Genomic DNA, 18770 nt, shown 5'->3' with positions numbered 1-18770 from the left:
ATCAAGTGTTTAACTGATATACGAGTGGAAGCAGACACGTTACGCAAAAAACTGCATGGCTTGCTAAACCGCTGACTCCATCCTTCCCTTGCACTATGAAGAGAAAATACGCATGCCAAAAAGAAATATATGTAGTTATTTTAAACATGATATATCTACAGTTAATATTATTTTATGTATGGTCATAGCGCCAGGAGTTTAAATAACGAATGCTCTTAAAAGATTTATAAGGTTCTCTAATGGAGACAATTACACAATAATTGAGGTACTGTGTTTATTTTTTAAATTCTTCCCAATCTCTTATATTGTCAATTTTGTTTTGCAGAATAAAAAAACAAACAAAAAAACCAAAAACAACTGATACTTAGTTTGGCAAATAACTGCTCCAGTGAGAGACATGTTTCCATTGTCCGAGTCAGTCGCTAGTCTGTCTGCAGCCATACTGTACAACCTAGGAGATCTTGTCTGACCTAAACCTAAGCAAGGTCCATGATGGTGTTGGTGGTAAGCAGAGACAGAAGTGCAAGTCAGGTAGCCCTTTCTAGAAAGCAGTGACACTCAGCCGCTTCGAGTCCACCTTGACGTGTGTTTCCCCAAACCCCTTGGAAATTAGTTATTGTTGCATAGATTTAACCTTCTAGAATGTCTTTAAGATTTACACTTATTTTAAAGTGGGATGTGACGAAAGATGCTAATGTGAATTCTAAATGTAATTTATAACTTCATAACACTATCATAATATAAATCTACTCGACTAAGTTCATAAATATTACATTCTGAACCTCCATCTCCCTGTGTGAAGTACTGGTAAGCCCATCAGAATTTTTGGAAGGTAGATACTGTATTTATTACATTTGTTTTTTTCTCTCTGCTGTCCCCGTTTGTTACAATGAACCTAAACTAGGAACCAGTCCAGCATCAGTTTATTGAGGTAACACGAAAATTTGGAAAATACAAACTAGATTTGTGGAATATATAGTCCTGTTTTATTCGCGTTGCAATTGCTGACTCCCCAGCAGACACGCAAGCTAGTGCAGTGTTTTCAGTGTAGTCTACTTGTAAATGTGTCCTTATCATTCATTCAGTGGGGTGTATTCAGTTGATCTGAACAGTAATAGAAGTAAATACCGCCTCTGCCACGATTTACTTTTAAATTAGGACCAAACCTGTACTTGTACTTTCTTTTAAAGACTGAAATGCATTTAAGAGACTGACAAAGCCTGTTAGAGATGTTGTTTTTGTCCCATTTTAATGTTTTAAACAGCGATATTTAGATCCAACACTTGTTTGTGATCAAATGAATAGTCCCCAGTATTTGTTTAAACACTGATTATGTTGAAGTTCTGCATCTGAAACCTGTTGCTCAGCACTTTTTAAAACATTTTTTTCTGATGGAAGAGGTTATCAGTTGATCAGGAATTTCAACACAGTGTCCTTGTTTTGACAAGCTTCATTTAGCAGGACGACAGCTGTTTCACATCAAAACCTGCAAGGAAAAAGAGTTTGCACACAGATACTCTTCATATTCATAGAAAAAGGAGCAGTGGACCATACATATTTAAGACATAGAGCTATCAATCTCATAAACAAAGCAGATCGCTATGACCTACACACCTACTGCCCAGTATATAAAATGTGTAAGTGACATGAACGTATGTATGGATAGGTAATCACTTCCATATGCCCCTAGATTCTGAAACTCTTAATAACTTGTGGTAAACAGTGCCAGTACTAAGTTTTAGTACATTTCGATAAACAGATCTTTAGCTGTGTGAAAAAGTGTAAATGTGACTTGGATGTATGCATGTGGTATGCACAGTTGGACTGGCGCCCCACATATCCAGATCCTGATGCTCGAACACAATTTAGACACTCAAGTCCTCAATGACTATAGGCCAATCTCCAACCTACCATTCATAGGTAAGGTTCTAGAGAGAGTTGTTGCAATTCAGTTACAAACATTTCTGACTCTGAGTGGTATACTCGAAAAGTTTCGTCTGGTTTTCGTGCTGCACATAGAACCGAGAGAGTTGTGAATGACCTGCTGATAAGCTCTGACTCAGGCTTTCCATCAGTATTCTTCTTGATCTATGTGCTGCCTTTGATACTGTAGACCATTCCATCCTACTGAATCATCTTAAAAGCACAGTGGGACTGTCTGGTCTTGTCCTATCCTTAATCTTATCTTTCTGATAGTTTCAGTTCGTCTCTATTGGGGAGGTAAAATCAGCATTATCAAATGTTGTCTGTTGTATCTTCCAAACTGAATTCTGAGATCACAGGGTGCAGGCCTGCTGGTTATTCCTAGGGTTAACAAAAGCAACACGAGAGGTAGGGCTTTTTCTTGTAGAGCTCCTAAATTATGGAATGCTCTGCCTTTGTTTGTCAGGGAAGCTAGGACTGTTACAGTTTTCAAGTCAAGACAAAAAATGCACTTTTATAAAATGGCTTTCTTACTGGGTTTAAATGTAATTTTAAAATTGCTGCTTTTGTATTAGTATGTGTATACTGTTATTTAAATGGTCTGACTATGGCAGTTGTATGAGTGACATCTCATACAAATGTATTGTGGTTTGTTCTTTTTTCTGCTATGTACTGTACAGTGCTTTGCGATACTTTGTATCATGGAATAAATAAATATACCAGTTTAATAACGACAAGTTAAAAGCAATTTCAAGTCAGAGTATTCCTTTTCCATCAGCAACAGTTTAAGATTGAATCCATTTTAGTTGGGACTGTCACCTCGATTTAGGATTGTAGGCTGTCAGAACTTGAGTTTTTTTTGAGTTGCGTCCAATGCAAAGAATATGAGAGGTGTAAATCAAGGACTGCAAAACAAGCTTGTCAGATAAATAGGTGCACAGGCAATCGGGACAAAAACTTGTTAATGTAAGACAACTAGAATCAAACAACTAAGGAAGGAGATGTGCCTACTGTAAGTTACTTTGTTTCCCTAGGTTGACCAAGTCGCTTTGTGATCGTTCACTGGGACAAATGGGTATGTTTTTTATAAGCATTCATGTCTTTTACCTGTCTCTTTTCTTTCAGGCTTACAGGACTACAAATACCAGAATGCACTGTGAACCCAAATATGGTGGGATTTTACAGTGGAGTGGAAAGTATTTTTTTTTTTTGTGATTACCGTAAGTAGAAACTCAGAGTTACGAGCACCTTGGGAATGGAGGTTATTCGCAAGTCTGAATTGTCTAACTCTGAAAATTAGTTTTCTATGGTTTTAATAAATGTGGACACCTGCTATCTACACCCTCAATCTGACGAATAATACTAAGCTCCAGGACCATAATGCAATATACCTATTGTTCTGGTTCTAAAGTTTTTAAAACAGTACTAATAAATGAGTAAAGGCTAAATTGAAGTTACCATTGAAATTGTAACTGTAACAAGAAACAATGGGTTAACATAGTGCTTATTTTTATTTTATTTTAAGTAAAATGCATTGACCCAGATTTCTGAGTCATTCAGCCTCCATGAGCCGCTTATAGCAGCACCTATCTGATTGCACGGCACACATGGTTGGGTGATTTCATATTTCCGCTTGAAAGTGGGGTGTTCGGTAGACCGGTTAGTTAATTTGTTGTTCGTAACTCTGGGATTCTACTGCAGTAGTAAAACTGAGTAAAATATGCAAGTCTTAGGGCTTTTTGCATGTAAAAAAATAAACTTATGTACTCACGCAAAGCTGAAATGCGCTGGTAAGTGATAGAAACCTGGAATAGAAAACTAATATCTTAAACAATATATAGCCTAGATCCTGCATCTAAACACACTCGATTGTACTCGCCCCATCCACTTAACCCACTGGTCTGTGCCACTTTAATTTCTTGTACCTTTTCGCTCTTGCCAATAATGGTTAACTTGTGATAGGGTTCCAATTTGAAGTGGACTTTGATTAGTTACAGAAGCTGCCCAGTTTGAGAGGTCATAAATCAAAGATTGAGTGGAGTTTTTTGTTTTGTTCCCCATTGTATCAACTAAGTTAATTACAGAGGGAGAGAAAAGTGTGTGGTTCACCAATTTTAAACCTCACCCTGGTGCTATCTGAAAATACTGTACAAGATCCTCCCAGCATTTGCTGTTGAATGAATGCCCAATTTATGGTTAACATGCATCACCCCTCAATAATATTGAGATCAGCTATTTTTCACAACTCATTTAACTGTTAGTCAGTCTGATTCCTTTTCACACTGTAGCTTTTGGTTGCCTGCACGGGGAATTTTGCAATTGCAAAATCCAATATAGATGCCCTAAATCTTGATGGTGAGGGGTTCTGATTTTAGGGTTAAGCTAAGTAAAGCCTGATTTAGTGGAAGGCTAGTTTGAATGTGTTGATTGTTGCATGGAAATAACAGCTTGCTGTTTTTTGCTAGACTGCTGCACCTAGAGGTGTAGTTTGACATATGCCTATAGAACTGCTTACTTCATATGCAATTACAAAAAAAACTTGGGTATGACATTCTTTATCACAAGTCACATTTTACATGGTGAGCTAGTTTTCCATGATACCTATATAAAATGTTTATTTACAGCTATTGTTACTGACATAGTTATTTAAACTGTAAGACAGACATGCATTTTATACTAATGCAAAGATTTACTGTGATCAGCACAGGCCCCTGCTAGTTTAATTCCATGGATCATACAATGATCACCTTACTGAGTAAATAACCATGGAGCCAAACCATTTCACTGAGTGGGGAAATTCCACTGAAAAAAATTCTGGTAAATCAAACACATTGAGACACCTCTCCCCTCAGAACCACATGTTCTAGTAGAAGAAATAATAACAATAAGGATGTGGGCTGAGTATGGCAATAAATTATCTTGAAGACACTAGATTTTGAAATAATTAATGATCAAAACCCTATAGTTAACCATAGAATACTACAGTATTGCATATTGTATACCATAGTAAAGTACAGCAAGTTTGGCCACTACCAAAGAAATAATGTGCTAGAGATATGCATACTCTACTATACAATTGGAGGACAGGCATGTGGAGTAATACCATGGAGTGGTTGTTGGGTAATAATTACATGGCAAAAGTACAAACTGTGTAAATAATGCAATCAAGCAAATATTTATAGTATTGTCATGTGCATATACAGCTGTGGCCAAAACCTTTGCATCATCTAGAATTTTAGGATTGAGACATAGTTTAAAAAAAACAAAACAAAAAAAAAACTCCATTGAAGGCAGCATGTGATAATTAATATATGGTTAAAAGTAGGAACTGTGGTAGAAAGCGTTGGACTAGACCTGGGCTGCCCAGCTGATACAGTACTATAGTTCTCTTGGCTCCTTTTTAAGCTGATGTGTCCCTTTCAAGAATATTGATGGGATTGAAAAGTCTTCAAGGACAACTTCACTGGGAGAAGCAAGATTGATGTGCTTTAAAAAAAAGTTAAGGCTGTGTCTTATGTAGTCTAGTTGAACCATCTCTCTCTCTCTCTCGGTCCACCTTTTATTACACAGTGTAACAATTATTATTTTTTTTGTTCCTGGGTAGTAAGTGTTATTTCCTAATTGCTTATGCCTCAAAAGTATAGAAAATGGCTATTATTCCCCACAAACTTTGCTTTTGTGACCAGGGCAGGTACATTTCAAAATATCACTATTTCCAATGAGAAAACGGGCGAATTTGTGTCTTTTCACTCACATAAAGTCAGAAAAAAACAACATATGAATCCAAATTAACATGTATTTATACTAAAGTAATACAAATATGACTACAAAAGATTTAGAAGTGAGTAGTTTTTCGAGATTTACGATCATATTGTAAATTTAGCCAATAAAGCCAATATCTGGTTCTATTTAACATGGACACCAGTTCAAACAAACTCCAATACTACTAAGAGTTATAACATAAATAACAACATATGCATTTTTTATTTTGGGTATGAAAAAAAAAAAAGAAATATGTGCTAACCTTTATGTTAGATGGAATTGACCTCAAATTACAAGATGGTTAACTTCCAGACAATAGAACACACATTTCAGTGTTAGTATCACCTGTCTGCACCATCTAGTGTCATAGCTATGAGCACTGTGACAACCAAGTACCCCGGTCTCCCCTACCCTGATACACAGTTAAGGCAGAGCCTGGGGGTATTTATTTATTTAACAGGGACAATGTACAATTTTTAACATGTATGACAAGTCACAAGATGGATTGTACCCAGACTCAGCTATAAGCTCTTTTTACATCAGGATTATCTGGGCTCATAAGAAACATAATAATAATAATAATAATAATAATAATAATAATAATAATAATAATATACAGCCAACACATACAAACAGCACATTACAATAAATACAACAATATTAATAGATTAGTTCATTAAACTAAAATCCCATATACTGTATTATAATTATAAATACAGCAGCTGCCAAATACCAATACTGTTGAGTAATAAATCCCCACCCGACGCTTATTGTATATTAAAATCGTTATCTCAATAAATCTTATCTAATAAATTCCATAAAAACAAATGCCAACAGAGTCATGAATCAATCACACAGTATCCACTCCTCTTTACTGACCGAACTCCGTTGATCTCTGCCGGTAATTGGTAAGTCTGGTCAAGGTCCTGGGTAAACAATTTTTTTTTTTTTTTTTTTTTTTTTTTTTGCGAACTCAGCTAGCCCCGCTCCCTATAAAAATGCAGAGACCCGACAGCACTGTACGCACAAACTCGAGGAGAATTGTGTGAGGCCAGTTCACCACCTACTCATTAAGAGACATCAACTCTCCTGCAGCGCTCCGCAGAACACAGAGCCATCATGAACCTTCTCTTCCGTGCGCTACTGCTACTGGGACTGACAGGTAACTGATCTCTCCGCATTGCTGTTATATATTGTTTTCCCATAACCTAGTAATTTATTCATAAAAAGAGCAAAACTATCAATAACAATCCAAGGGAAGCTGTTGCATTCAGAAAGCTAATACATTACATCTGAAACTAGTACTTACTAGGCTACTGTTTAACAAACGTGTATGTTAAATAACGAATATCAAATAAAATAACTTGATTTCTGTGCGTGGCACTTTCAATAGAACGTTTAAACTGGCTGTCTAAATTGGGTTCCCACTGTTAATCAGAAAACCCAAGTAGCTCAGAAAACTTGGTTTTCACAAAGCTCATCTTTATTATGTATTATCCAGAACCCCACTCGTTATAGAACATACATTATTGCTCGGCTGTTCATGTTCGCGTTAACCGTTTACTAATCTTTAATCGACTATTATTCCATCAATATGCGTTAATTATTATAAGTGTGTGTGTCAATATATATATAATATATATATATATATATATATATATATATATATATATATATATATATATATATATATATATATATATATATATCCGCACAGCAGTTGGGGAATGTAATAGGACCCACTGAGCTCACAGACAGATGTTTTGTCCAACATTATATATCCTGTTTTTACCACTGAATTATACACAAATATTAATTTGCAATGAAAGCTAGAGGTCTATAAAATTGATCTAAATGATGGAACATCTTAATAAAGCTATCCTTCAAATCAGTAAAGATAGCCTTTTATTGGCATTTTACATATTTTTTTCAGCTATAAATACACAAAAAGACACCCATGCACAGCTTGTAATAGTCTTGGTAAACATATTTTAATTTTCTCTGCTGTGACAATATTTGTTTCGAGGGAATGTTGGTAAATACACTAAATATGATTTTCAATCTGAATGCTAGACTTGTGGAAGAAACCTGTATATGCTACCAGAAGTTATCTAGAAAATAAAGATTAATTAAATGTACATGCCAGTATATCAGTTACTTTCTTTTTATATAACAAATAATTGTTTTTTTTTAACTTATGTTATAAGCTAAATGATTGATTATATGAAAACTATATATTTCAGTCTTTCTGTTTTTAACACTTCTAACTTGACCCAATGGAGGTGCTACCATGTGCTGCAACGTTTACAGTGAAAGTATGGTTAATAAAATGTGTTCGGTCAAATTGTCTCATAAGGTTAAAAAATGTTTAGGCACTTGGTCAAATGCCTTGTTTGCCACGACTGCAATATCTCTATTGCAGAATTAATAACTAGATGTCTTGTGTAATGTTTTCCTGCAGCGTATTCATTTGCAGCACCGGCTGTCGATTCTGTCAGGTGGTGCAACAAATCCCCCCAGGAGCAAAGGAAATGTGAAGCCCTGAAAGCAGCTACCGGCCACTTTACCTGCCTGGAGAAAAAGGATACACTGCAGTGCATTGAAGCAATAAAGGTAAGTGTGACTCGCATATTAACATAATGACTGAGGGTGCAGGGTAGAGCATGTCTGCTTATAAAAAATCAATGTTAGGATACTTTTCTTTCTTCATGTTGTTTTAAATAGCTCACAAATGAACCTCAAACTCAATCTTCCTGGTTTGGAACTTGTTGCCAGCAACCAACATTTGGGTCTAAACAGTGATATATCGAAATACTGTTTAAGAATTAAAATCGACTAAAATCTGGGTGAAACGCCTGTCAGTAACACCAGAGACCCACACAAGTGTAAAATTTGTAATATGTAGGAGTACATGTTCGTTTTTTTTTTTTTTTAGAATGGGATGGCAGATGCAATAACCCTGGATGGTGGGGATATTTATGAAGCTAGCCTTACAAACCATGATCTTCACCCAATCATTGCTGAGGACTACGGTGAAAGTATGACAATATATTTGACTTTACAGACTGCAAATATTACAGTGGTATTCTCTAAGGGATTAGCCAAAACAAAAATAATACACCACACTGTAAAATATTGCATTGTAATATTATACCAGAGATGTCTAACAACACTCCACTGTATTTACTCACATCCTTGGCACATGACTGGCACTGCTGGTGAGTGCTTTGGGCAACTGATTGACAATGTTTTGCAGCACAAGCAAAACAAAAGAAGGGAATTAAAAAAAACTAAGATCTTTCCTACAGAAGTCCTGCTGTTAATTTTATGCACAACCAAAATATTGGTACTGTATGATGGTCCATACAGTTTACAAGAGAGGATTAAAAAGTAATTTAGCTAACAAAATTATTTCAGAACTCTTACCCATTGTGCGCTTTCATTTACTGTAAAGTCTCAAATGTGCAGTTTTGAAAGACAAAAAAACATGTTATAGCAAACATGTATTTTAATTGTAAAACATTTGGGACTACATTTGGTGAATGAAAGTTCCTTCCAGGAAGTCTGTTACTGCTTCACTTCCTGTCATTTCACCCCAGCTGTGTCTTTGGGGTAAAAGCTGGTAACTGGCTGCAAAGCATGTCTGTCATTGGAGGAAGCAGCTGGTTGGCTACTGACTTGGAAGAAGGTCCCGAAAGGGTGGGGATGGTTTCACTCAGGAAGTGCAAGACAATCTGAAAGGATGCACTGCAAACAGATAATTCTTTAACCTGGTATCAGATATCATGTTTTAAAGTGACAGATTTTCAAAATGTTTTTTAATGAAATTGAAGCGATGTAAAATATATATATCAGGCACAATCACTTTAAATGGTTTACCTTAGACCAAAGCAAATCTCAAATTGCAATGACTAATGTTTTTTTTGTCCCCATAGCTACTTCTGATACTTGCTACTACGCTGTGGCTGTTGTCAAGAAGGGCAGTGGCTTTTCGTTCAGAGACTTAAAGGGAAAGAAGTCCTGTCACACTGGACTGGGCAAGTCTGCAGGCTGGAACATTGCTATTGGGACTCTTTTATCTGAGAAGATCCTAGAGTGGGATGGGCCAGAGACAGAACAAATTGAAACTGGTAAGAGCAATACAACTTCATCCGCTTCAATAGTTTTCCTCGTACTTGTCGTTGACAAATTTGACATTTAGAAGTCTAACATGAAACACTGTACTAGTATTGTGGCTTCCAGTAGACACTTGCAATATCATATTATAGTTTCTTTGACTACACAATAAAATATCATATCTATATATATATATATATATATATATATATATATATATATATATATATATATATATATATATATATATATGGATATATATATCAAGGTAAATAGTTGTATCATGGTTTAGGTACTAAAGTGGATTCAAGCCTATTCACCTACACTAGTTTGGATTGATGGTTAGGTTCGGATAGATGATTCTTTTTTTGGTACTCTGATTTTAAAAAGATCAACGCAAACAGCTCTGTGAGTAGGACCCAAATTAGAATTGTTTTCTCCTTTGCAGCCGTCTCCAGGTTCTTTTCTGCAAGCTGTGTACCAGGGGCAGCGAAGGACCTCTACCCAAAGCTGTGCGAGCTGTGTGTCAACTGCGCCCGTTCACACTCGGAACCTTACTACGATTATGAAGGGGCTTTCAAGTAAGTTCTGTTTCATTGCTAATCTCACAGCAGACCACAAACAGACTTTGCAGTGAGGAGATTTTTAATGGAACTGTTTTTATTTGGACCAGATTAAACAGCTCTAACCAGCATAATCAGCTGCAAACCAATAAACCAGCCTGTTTGATCATTGCTGAATTATCCCTCAGGGGAACCACTTTCCCACTACTGGTTTGCTTGTTTGTTTGCTTTTAACTTCATGTTTCCATTTGAGGTGAAGCCCATTTGCTGTATGTTTAATATTTGTCATGGTAGTACTCGGTGACCACTCCCCATTCACTTCCTGTGTTACAAATAAAGAGCCCCCATCTGATCCTGCCTCCATTCTTTTGTATATTATAAAGTGTAAAGGTCTATTACCTGTAACGCAGGAAGTACATTTATTGTGTCAGGAAAAATCTGAACAACAAAACAGTTATGGATCTTCTTTTTCATGACAGCTATTATTATGTATTTACAGATGTGTAACCCATGCTTTCTGGGCAGTGTTAAAGCTGTAGTTCCTTATTAAATTAGCATTAGGAAAGTAATTGGGTCCAAATCAATGTTTTGTAGCAGCACTGGAGATAGAAATCCCAAATGTTTATCCACAGGGCTGGGATTTAGCTTGTATGTGCTGTGTATTGACACATTGCCCTGCAAGCCAGTCCTGGAGGATCCTACACCCTCTTACATGCCCTTCCAAGGTGTATCCTCTTTTGTGGAGACTTCTTGTGTCTTGAACATATTGTGTTGAATCATGTTGTTTTTTGTAATGGGCTGCTGGTGTGGGACCACGGAACTTATTTCACTAGCCCAGGCCCAGAACCCAGAAAAAGAGTTTCACAATGATTTCTGTTCCATTAATTAATGAAGCTCTCATTTCCTCTACTTTATTCAGATGCCTGAAGGATGGCAAAGGTGAAGTTGCGTTTGTCAAACACCTTACAGTCAAAGGTAAGCATAAAATCGCCCCTCACTGAAACCCACAAAACTTGTCTTTCAAATGCATTAGTGCAGTTACAGTGTTCAGCTACCAGGTTATACAAAAGCCACTTGAGTGCAAAAACAGTATGAAACCTGGCAGGTAGGAACAGTGGACCATGTTTAACAAACAATTATTAACAAACAGCGTTAGAAGAAGAAAACATTGTACCAATTACAGCAGGGTTTGAACGGAATAACAAGCCAAGTAACATCCTTGATAAAGACTACTGATTTTTTTTCATAGTGTTAACAATTATTTATTTTGGTACTAGCGATATAATTAAAATTAAATCCTATCTATCATTCCATGCAAAAGGTAAAACGTTGTCATAAGCCTTATAATAAATAATAAGTCAAGTAAAACCCACTATGTTGCTTTTGATTAAATGTCTCTAAATGGTTTCCTAAACAAACGTTGTCTTATCTTCCTTTTAGATGCTAACCCAAGTGATTATGAGTTGCTGTGTAAAGACGGCTCTAGAAAAGAACTTAGTGATTACCTGTCCTGTTATCTGGGCAGAGTGCCTGGGCATGCTGTTGTTACCAGAAGCGATAAAGACTTGGCGCATAAAATTTGGCAGCACCTTGAAGCTGCAAAGGTATTGTTCCTCCACATACAAATAGTGCCTGATTCAGAGAAACAGGCACTATTGTCAAGAGCTAAATAAATGATATATAATGCTACGGATCTGTTGTCTTGCCCATCGTGAAAAATTCCCTTTTTCAAAGAAACACTTTCTTTTTTCTGTTGCCCATTCTTAGAGCACATTCCCCAACCTCTTTAAGTCTTCCGAGTATGGAGGCAAGAACCTGATGTTCAAAGATTCTACAAAGAAGTTGGTGCTTGCCCCTGACAACATGAATGCCTATCTGTACCTGGGAGCGGAGTACATGCACATAATTCAAGCCCTCAAGAAAAGTAAGTAGAGATCTTAGCAGAGATGTCCCCCAGATAAGTTTTAGCCAGATTGCACTAAGACTGAGCTTTAGTATGTTTGTGCTCATTAAACATGTCAACACAGCATCACTTCTGCTGGTTTTGACTGTAATTATACTATGTCCTTGTAGTCTTTTCAAACCCACCAAAAAGGCTTACATTCCATTCTTCTTTGTCGAAAGAGCCATATTGTGATAGTCAGTGAACCACCCCTAGGTATTACTATTATTTGACTTAGTCAAATCATTTTTGCTTATGTTTGTTTATTTTTTTCGTTCAGAGGAACCCTCCAGCACCCCCACAGATCCAGTGAAATGGTGTGCGGTTGGCAAAAAAGAAACAGAGAAGTGTGACGCATGGTCCATAAACACGTGCACCACGACTGAGTGTGATAAAGGAAAAATTAAATGCATATCTGCAGTGTCTGTTGATGACTGTATTGAAAAGATCATGGTAAATACTGCCTACATCTTACTATGCCAGCAAGCAAGTCAATAAACACATGGGGCACAGAATGAGGCAATAGACAAGTTCAGTTATGCAACTATGTTCTGTGGTAGTTCTATTAAAGGTAGTACATGTTTCAGTCATCACTTGTAAAATTCCCATCTTATAGACCCTTTTAAAAGGAAAGGCCTCCTTATCTTATTATGGTGTACGTTCTTTAGCACAAGAATTTTGTTTTAGTTGTCATTTGACATTTTGGATGTAGGCAGTCATACTGTACTTTTTAATGATACTAATTGCTTTGTGCGTACGGCAGTGGCTGGGGTGGAATTTCAATGAGAGTCTTGTTTGTCTTTCGCAGAAAAAGGAAGCTGATGCTGTCGCCATGGATGGAGGCTATGTCTACAGAGCAGGGCAATGCGGTCTTGTGCCCGTCATGGCAGAGAACTATGATGAAGGCAAGGACCACTGGAACTACACCCTCTTAGCGCTCTAGTTTAAAATCAATGCAGCGGTTCTCAACATGTCTATCTGAAAAGAAATACATCTATACCAACACTATAAAACGTGCTGCAAAGAAACATGTTGTCTTCAAAATTGGAATCTTAGTGTCAGAGCTATGCTTCTTTTTTTATTTTTAGGACAGTTCAAAACAAAATAATCATAATTATAAAAGCATAGAGACCCCTGTATCCAAACTGGAGGAATAACTCTTTTAAAAGGTATTTTAACTGGTATCCCATGGTAAAAGCATAGCAAAATGCAGTAAAGCAAATACATTATAGTACAAATTCACCATAATATCTTGATTATGTGAAAACTTTGCACTTCCACAGGAACCCAATCAGAGACTGTTAGTCTTAGTGCTGATGGAATAATGTTATGCACAGTATTAATGATCCAGAGACGAACATAGGGGATTACTGTATGCTTAGGGGGCTGTGGAAGGGTAAACAGCAAAAAGTGAATCTTAACTTTTCTCTCAATTCACAGAGGCATGCTCATCGTCAGCACCAGCACAAGGTAAAACTAGCTTTTTTTTTTTCTTTTTTATGTGTCTTGTTTCAGTTCCATTATAATGTAACCTATATAAACAATACAAACCAGATTCATGCTCACTACTGTATAGGAATCAAAGAGAGGGAATTACACTAGAACCTGTCCAACAGTCAACCTACATGCCAGATGAGAAACTGTATGAGTGGAAGCACCTTAACTAAGCAACCAGCAACCATTAGGATGCCATGCATGTTTTCTGTAAATATGCAAACTGTCTGTCTATCAAGAAGGATTAATTGGCGAAATATACAATGTATTAACAATTACAAAATAAATGTAAACAACTCACTTTTGTGTGGATAGATAATGTGAAAAAGAAACTTAAGCATGTAAGGAAAAGTCATTGTCATATAAGAACAAAAATGAAACCTATTTTCATCCATTTCTGTCAAAACATAGCTCTAAATTTAACTTGTACAAAAACAAATATCCGTACATAAAAATGTTTTTGCAAATCATTTCTATAACAGACCATGCAGCCACCATTACTTTTGACACTTAACTCTAGTATCTACATTTATTAATTCTTAAATGAATTCTTAAATACAGCTTGTTGTTTGTGTGTTCTTCGTCTTCCCAACAGTCCTGGCACCTAAACGCCTCTTGTTTTTGTTTAGGTTCCTATTATGCTGTGGCTGTTGTGAAGAAAGACTCTCCACTAACCTGGGACTCCCTACAAGGTACAAAATCCTGCCACACAGGTTTGGGACGGACTGCAGGGTGGAACATTCCAATGGGAACTCTCAAGAGAACCGTTATCAAAGACTGTGACTTCAGTAAGTACTGTGTGCACTTCTTAATGAGTTGTCCCTGGAAAATACGTACGTTACCTGCTGTTCGCTTCCTTTCGCTGTATACATAGGTCTCACATGTCGACTGTGAAAGCCCATTGCAAACATGCTTTTATTCATTTTAAATACACTAGGTTATAGAAAGCTCTTTATTTGCATGCCATTGTTAATAATAGCCAGTTTGTGTTTCCTAGGGGGTAAAAGCAGTACTCCAGTACTGTATACTGAATTGCCACTTTTTCTTTAAACAGCTAAATTCTTCAGCCAGAGCTGCGTTCCCGGAGCAAACAAAACCTCCAGCTTGTGCTCCTTGTGCGCTGGAGATAAAAAGACTACTATTGGAGGCGACCATTCCAAATGCTTAGAAAATGACTCTGAGTCATACTATGGATATGCTGGGGCACTCAGGTAGGTTTACACCATACACATCTCACTAGGAAACAGATTAGCCCTGGAACAGTGCAGTGGTCTCCAAAGAATCCAAAGCATTTGAGGCTGGCCATTGTTTGAAATGAGTGACCATTGTACTGGTACATCTGTACTATAATAAAAATGCCTAGTCTAGTCTTTTTTTTCTGATTTAAACTTAAATAAGTAATTACCATTTAAAGACAGAATACGGACAGCTGTAAATGTTTTACACTTATAACATGTGATATAATGTTGTATACTGGATTCATCAACAGGCATTTCAGTTTTAGTATGATAATTCAAATACCCCTGTATGGCTTTAAACTTAATGTAGACCCCTTTTATTTCTTTGTACAGGTGTCTGATCGAAGGTGGAGATGTTGCCTTTGTTAAACACACAACTGTGTTTGACAATACTGAAGGTACTGCAAGAATACTGTACATCAATTCAATCTTTGATGTATTCATTCTGCAATTGCATACATAATATGGGGACCATTGTCACAAGAAATAGTCATATCTCCGATATAACAGTAATACTGCAGAATGCAACATTTACACACCCTTCAGTTTGGAATTAATTTTTCTCAGTGGCTCGCCTAGTAAAGGCACTACCCTGTGGAGTACAGGTTGTGTCATGCAATCAAGCTCACTGGTTTGAATCCAGGTTGCACCAACTTGCCACCCTGGGCTGTAGGCCCACAGGAAACACTACATTGGTCATGGCATTCCTGAGTGTCAGGGAGGAAAATCGACTGGGGACACAGGAGAAAATGAGGGACTACAAATGTAATTTATATAGCACCTTCCGAAACCAAAGCTACCAAGTGTCATTGCCCCATCTACAGCAAAACTATTGCACTGTTTTTTAAGTTAATTTCGTAACACAGATTTCCTTGAGTGCTATCCCATCACTTGGAATCTATTTTAGGCTCATATATATATATATATATATATATATATATATATATATATATATATATATATATATATATATATAAATTGCCAACTATGCTGATCCTCACCTAGATACTGCACACACGTGAATGCGGCAGTTCAATGCTGGATTTTTATTGATTTTGACCAGAATTTTAAATTAATTAAACAGTTTTCCAATCTTTTTTTAGGACGTAATATTCCTACATGGGCCAAGGGCTATAAGCCCTCTGACTTCAAGCTGCTGTGTTACAACAGTGTAAGAAAAACTGCTTCCCCCAGTGAGTATAAGGAGTGCAACCTTGCTAGAGTCCCAGCACATGCAGTGATGACTCGTCCTGAAAGCAGAGATGTGGTCGTCAGTTTACTGAAGGAGCAACAGGTTTGTAAAGCCCATTCTGACTCAATGATTAAAATCAAGACATTAAAATACTGAGAACTGAAAATATTAAAGCCACATCATGAATGATGCCCATTTTTGTTTTATTCTTGCTTTTATACGCTTGCTTTGTCAGTATTCAGATATTTCAAGCACAACACTGTCAATTAAAAGTTGCTGCTGCTTCGTGATACCGAATCACACACGGTGATGTAGGTCAATTACACTACAGTGGTCTAGCTGCAATCAGGTTGTGACCTATAGCTCAGGAATTGACCTGTGCAATGCAATTCCAATTTTGTAAAAATTTGTATATTCCAGTGTAACCTTACATCAAAGATCAATGCTATTCAAACATGTAAAGGTCGATGTTGACTGTTTTCACACTGTAATTTACTGTTTGAGAGAATGACATGATTCATTGATACTGTACACCTTGATACACCTCTTATCAAGAGATTCTCATAACTCTTATTTGTACATACAGACGCAGTTTGGTTCTTCTCAAACCGATGCAGATGCCTTTAAGCTGTTCAAGTCGGAAACCAAGGACCTTCTTTTCAAGGACTCCACCAAGTGTCTGACAGAGGTCCGTGCAGGAACAACTGTGAAAGATTTTCTTGGAAGGGAATATTATGACTCTGTAACAGGACTCTCAGCATGCTTGCCATCAGGTAAGTAGCACCTGAGCAATGTTAGTCTAAAGACATCGAGGGTGTTGTAATAAAAACTGCAGTCTTTAATGATGAAGGTTTAAATACTGCAAAACCATTTAAGTATGTTTATGTATTTGGGGTTTAAAAGATTTTTCATGAAGGCAGACAAGCACTGAATGAGCCAAGAAACCACAGTAACACTGTAACTTGACCTATACCAAGGCATACAGTAGTAGATTGTAACGAGATAAAGAAAGCATTCTAAATAGCATTAACAACTCAAAGAGGTATATTTTAATCCTGATGCCCTTATTAGTATTATTAAATATAATAAAAATATAGTGTGAAACTTGCCAAGCAACTAAACAAAACTGTGTGTGCACACTTATGTGTCTTGAGAAAATCACACAAAATTATAATTGGTGCAATGGCTTTTTAATGTTTTTCTAATGCTTTAGAATAAAAAAGCACTGCAAGGAAATTAAGGATCTAGTCAAATTCATCATAAAGATTTCATTAAACACCTTGACATGAAGTAAAAAGGGAGATTCTACAAATTGTGTTCTTTTTATTGCAGAACTCCAGCAAGCATGCACATTCCACACGTGCAAGCTAACTTAAAAAAAAACAAACAAAAAAAAAACAAAAAAAAACACCCGAGAACTACTTCTGGACCTGCGATGTTGAATTCTATTCATGTAATCGTCTATCTACACTAACATGCAGATACCTTTCGGAAAGGTGGATGGGGGGGTGGGTGTAGATCATGAGTCTTCCAAATGTTGTCAAAAGAAAATAAATAAAATACTTTTCATACTGGTTACTACACCTTTTTGTTTTATTTTCTGCCCAGTGATTCTGATGGTGTTAGTCAGGTTCAGATTTCATATAAGTGGGGAATTGCACATTGTTCAATCAATCAAGTAGTTGCCAAGATACTCTCAGCCAATCAGAAGTCAGCAGTGTAAAAAAAGAGAACAGTATGTGAAATAACTTTTGTAACAAAGACACATTCTTGTTTAATGGTACATACTGTGAAATTAAGAATGTAAATCCAAGCAAGAAATTGATCCCGCCTCTGTAGGATGAAAAACTGGCAAAAAGCACTAGCCTTTTCTCTGCCATACTCCACAGATCGGTAGAGGCTAAACATGCATGTAGTTTTCTGAGTTTTATTTATGTTGCATATATATAGTATGAATTTTAAACACTTGTTACCATGGAGGTTTGTAGTACTACTGGACCCAAGAGAAAACTGCAGAACAGCAACGGAACAGCGAAACAAATGTAAATATTCAGATATATACTTGTCTCAAAAACAACCTCGGAGAAAACCCATGGGTCGGAAATACATGTCACTCAATAAAAGAAATGACACCCACATCCTCAAGAGAAGACGCACTGAAATACAGCGCAAGCTGTAAAATTAAAGACACAATCAGGAAAGAAGTTCATGTGCTTTTTTTTTTTTTTTTACAACACTAACAGTTTTTCTTACCTGGCTGCGTGCAAATTAAACTAATCCCACACAAAATAAAATGAAGACAGTGAAATACAGCAGAACGTCATAATTAATATATCAGTCAAAAAAATTAACACTATTGAAAACAACTCTATGTGAAGCTTAAAATGAAGTGTAACAGCCCATCAGAAACTGCACACAAGTTTGTCTATGTTAAATAAAGTACAGATTATCAATACTTGCAGACTGATCCAATTGCCGTATTTCTGTTGCGTTTAATTGTACTGTATTTTTAGTTCTGAATACTGGTAAAACGGTTCTGC

General features: G+C 36.6%; 1 protein-coding gene across 1 annotated transcript; it reads left to right on the top strand.

The window, feature by feature from the left end:
* The first annotated feature begins 6695 nt into the window (after positions 1-6695).
* LOC121322938 (serotransferrin-like) lies at positions 6696-17804 on the top strand. Its single transcript, XM_041263579.1, has 17 exons — positions 6696-6847; positions 8147-8298; positions 8621-8723; positions 9621-9815; positions 10250-10382; positions 11284-11339; positions 11805-11968; positions 12132-12288; positions 12587-12759; positions 13115-13211; positions 13747-13776; positions 14430-14588; positions 14855-15011; positions 15372-15436; positions 16142-16332; positions 16817-17003; positions 17563-17804. Exons 1-17 carry the CDS (start codon positions 6805-6807, stop codon positions 17604-17606), a joined length of 2106 nt encoding a protein of 701 aa, XP_041119513.1. The 5' UTR covers positions 6696-6804; the 3' UTR covers positions 17607-17804.
* Positions 17805-18770: the final 966 nt, after the last annotated feature.

This window comes from Polyodon spathula, chromosome 11, assembly GCF_017654505.1.
Source record: "Polyodon spathula isolate WHYD16114869_AA chromosome 11, ASM1765450v1, whole genome shotgun sequence".
Classification (NCBI taxonomy): Eukaryota; Metazoa; Chordata; class Actinopteri; order Acipenseriformes; family Polyodontidae; genus Polyodon; species Polyodon spathula.
This window is presented reverse-complemented; position numbering and strand designations above follow the sequence as displayed.

Coding starts and splice junctions, on each gene's coding strand:
- LOC121322938 (XM_041263579.1), top strand. CDS start 6,805: ATGAACCTTCTCTTCCGTGCGCTACTGCTACTGGGACTGACAG. Junction 12,289..12,586: donor AATTCAAGCCCTCAAGAAAA/GTAAGTAGAGAT, acceptor TTTTTCGTTCAG/AGGAACCCTCCAGCACCCCC. Junction 15,437..16,141: donor TGTGTTTGACAATACTGAAG/GTACTGCAAGAA, acceptor ATCTTTTTTTAG/GACGTAATATTCCTACATGG.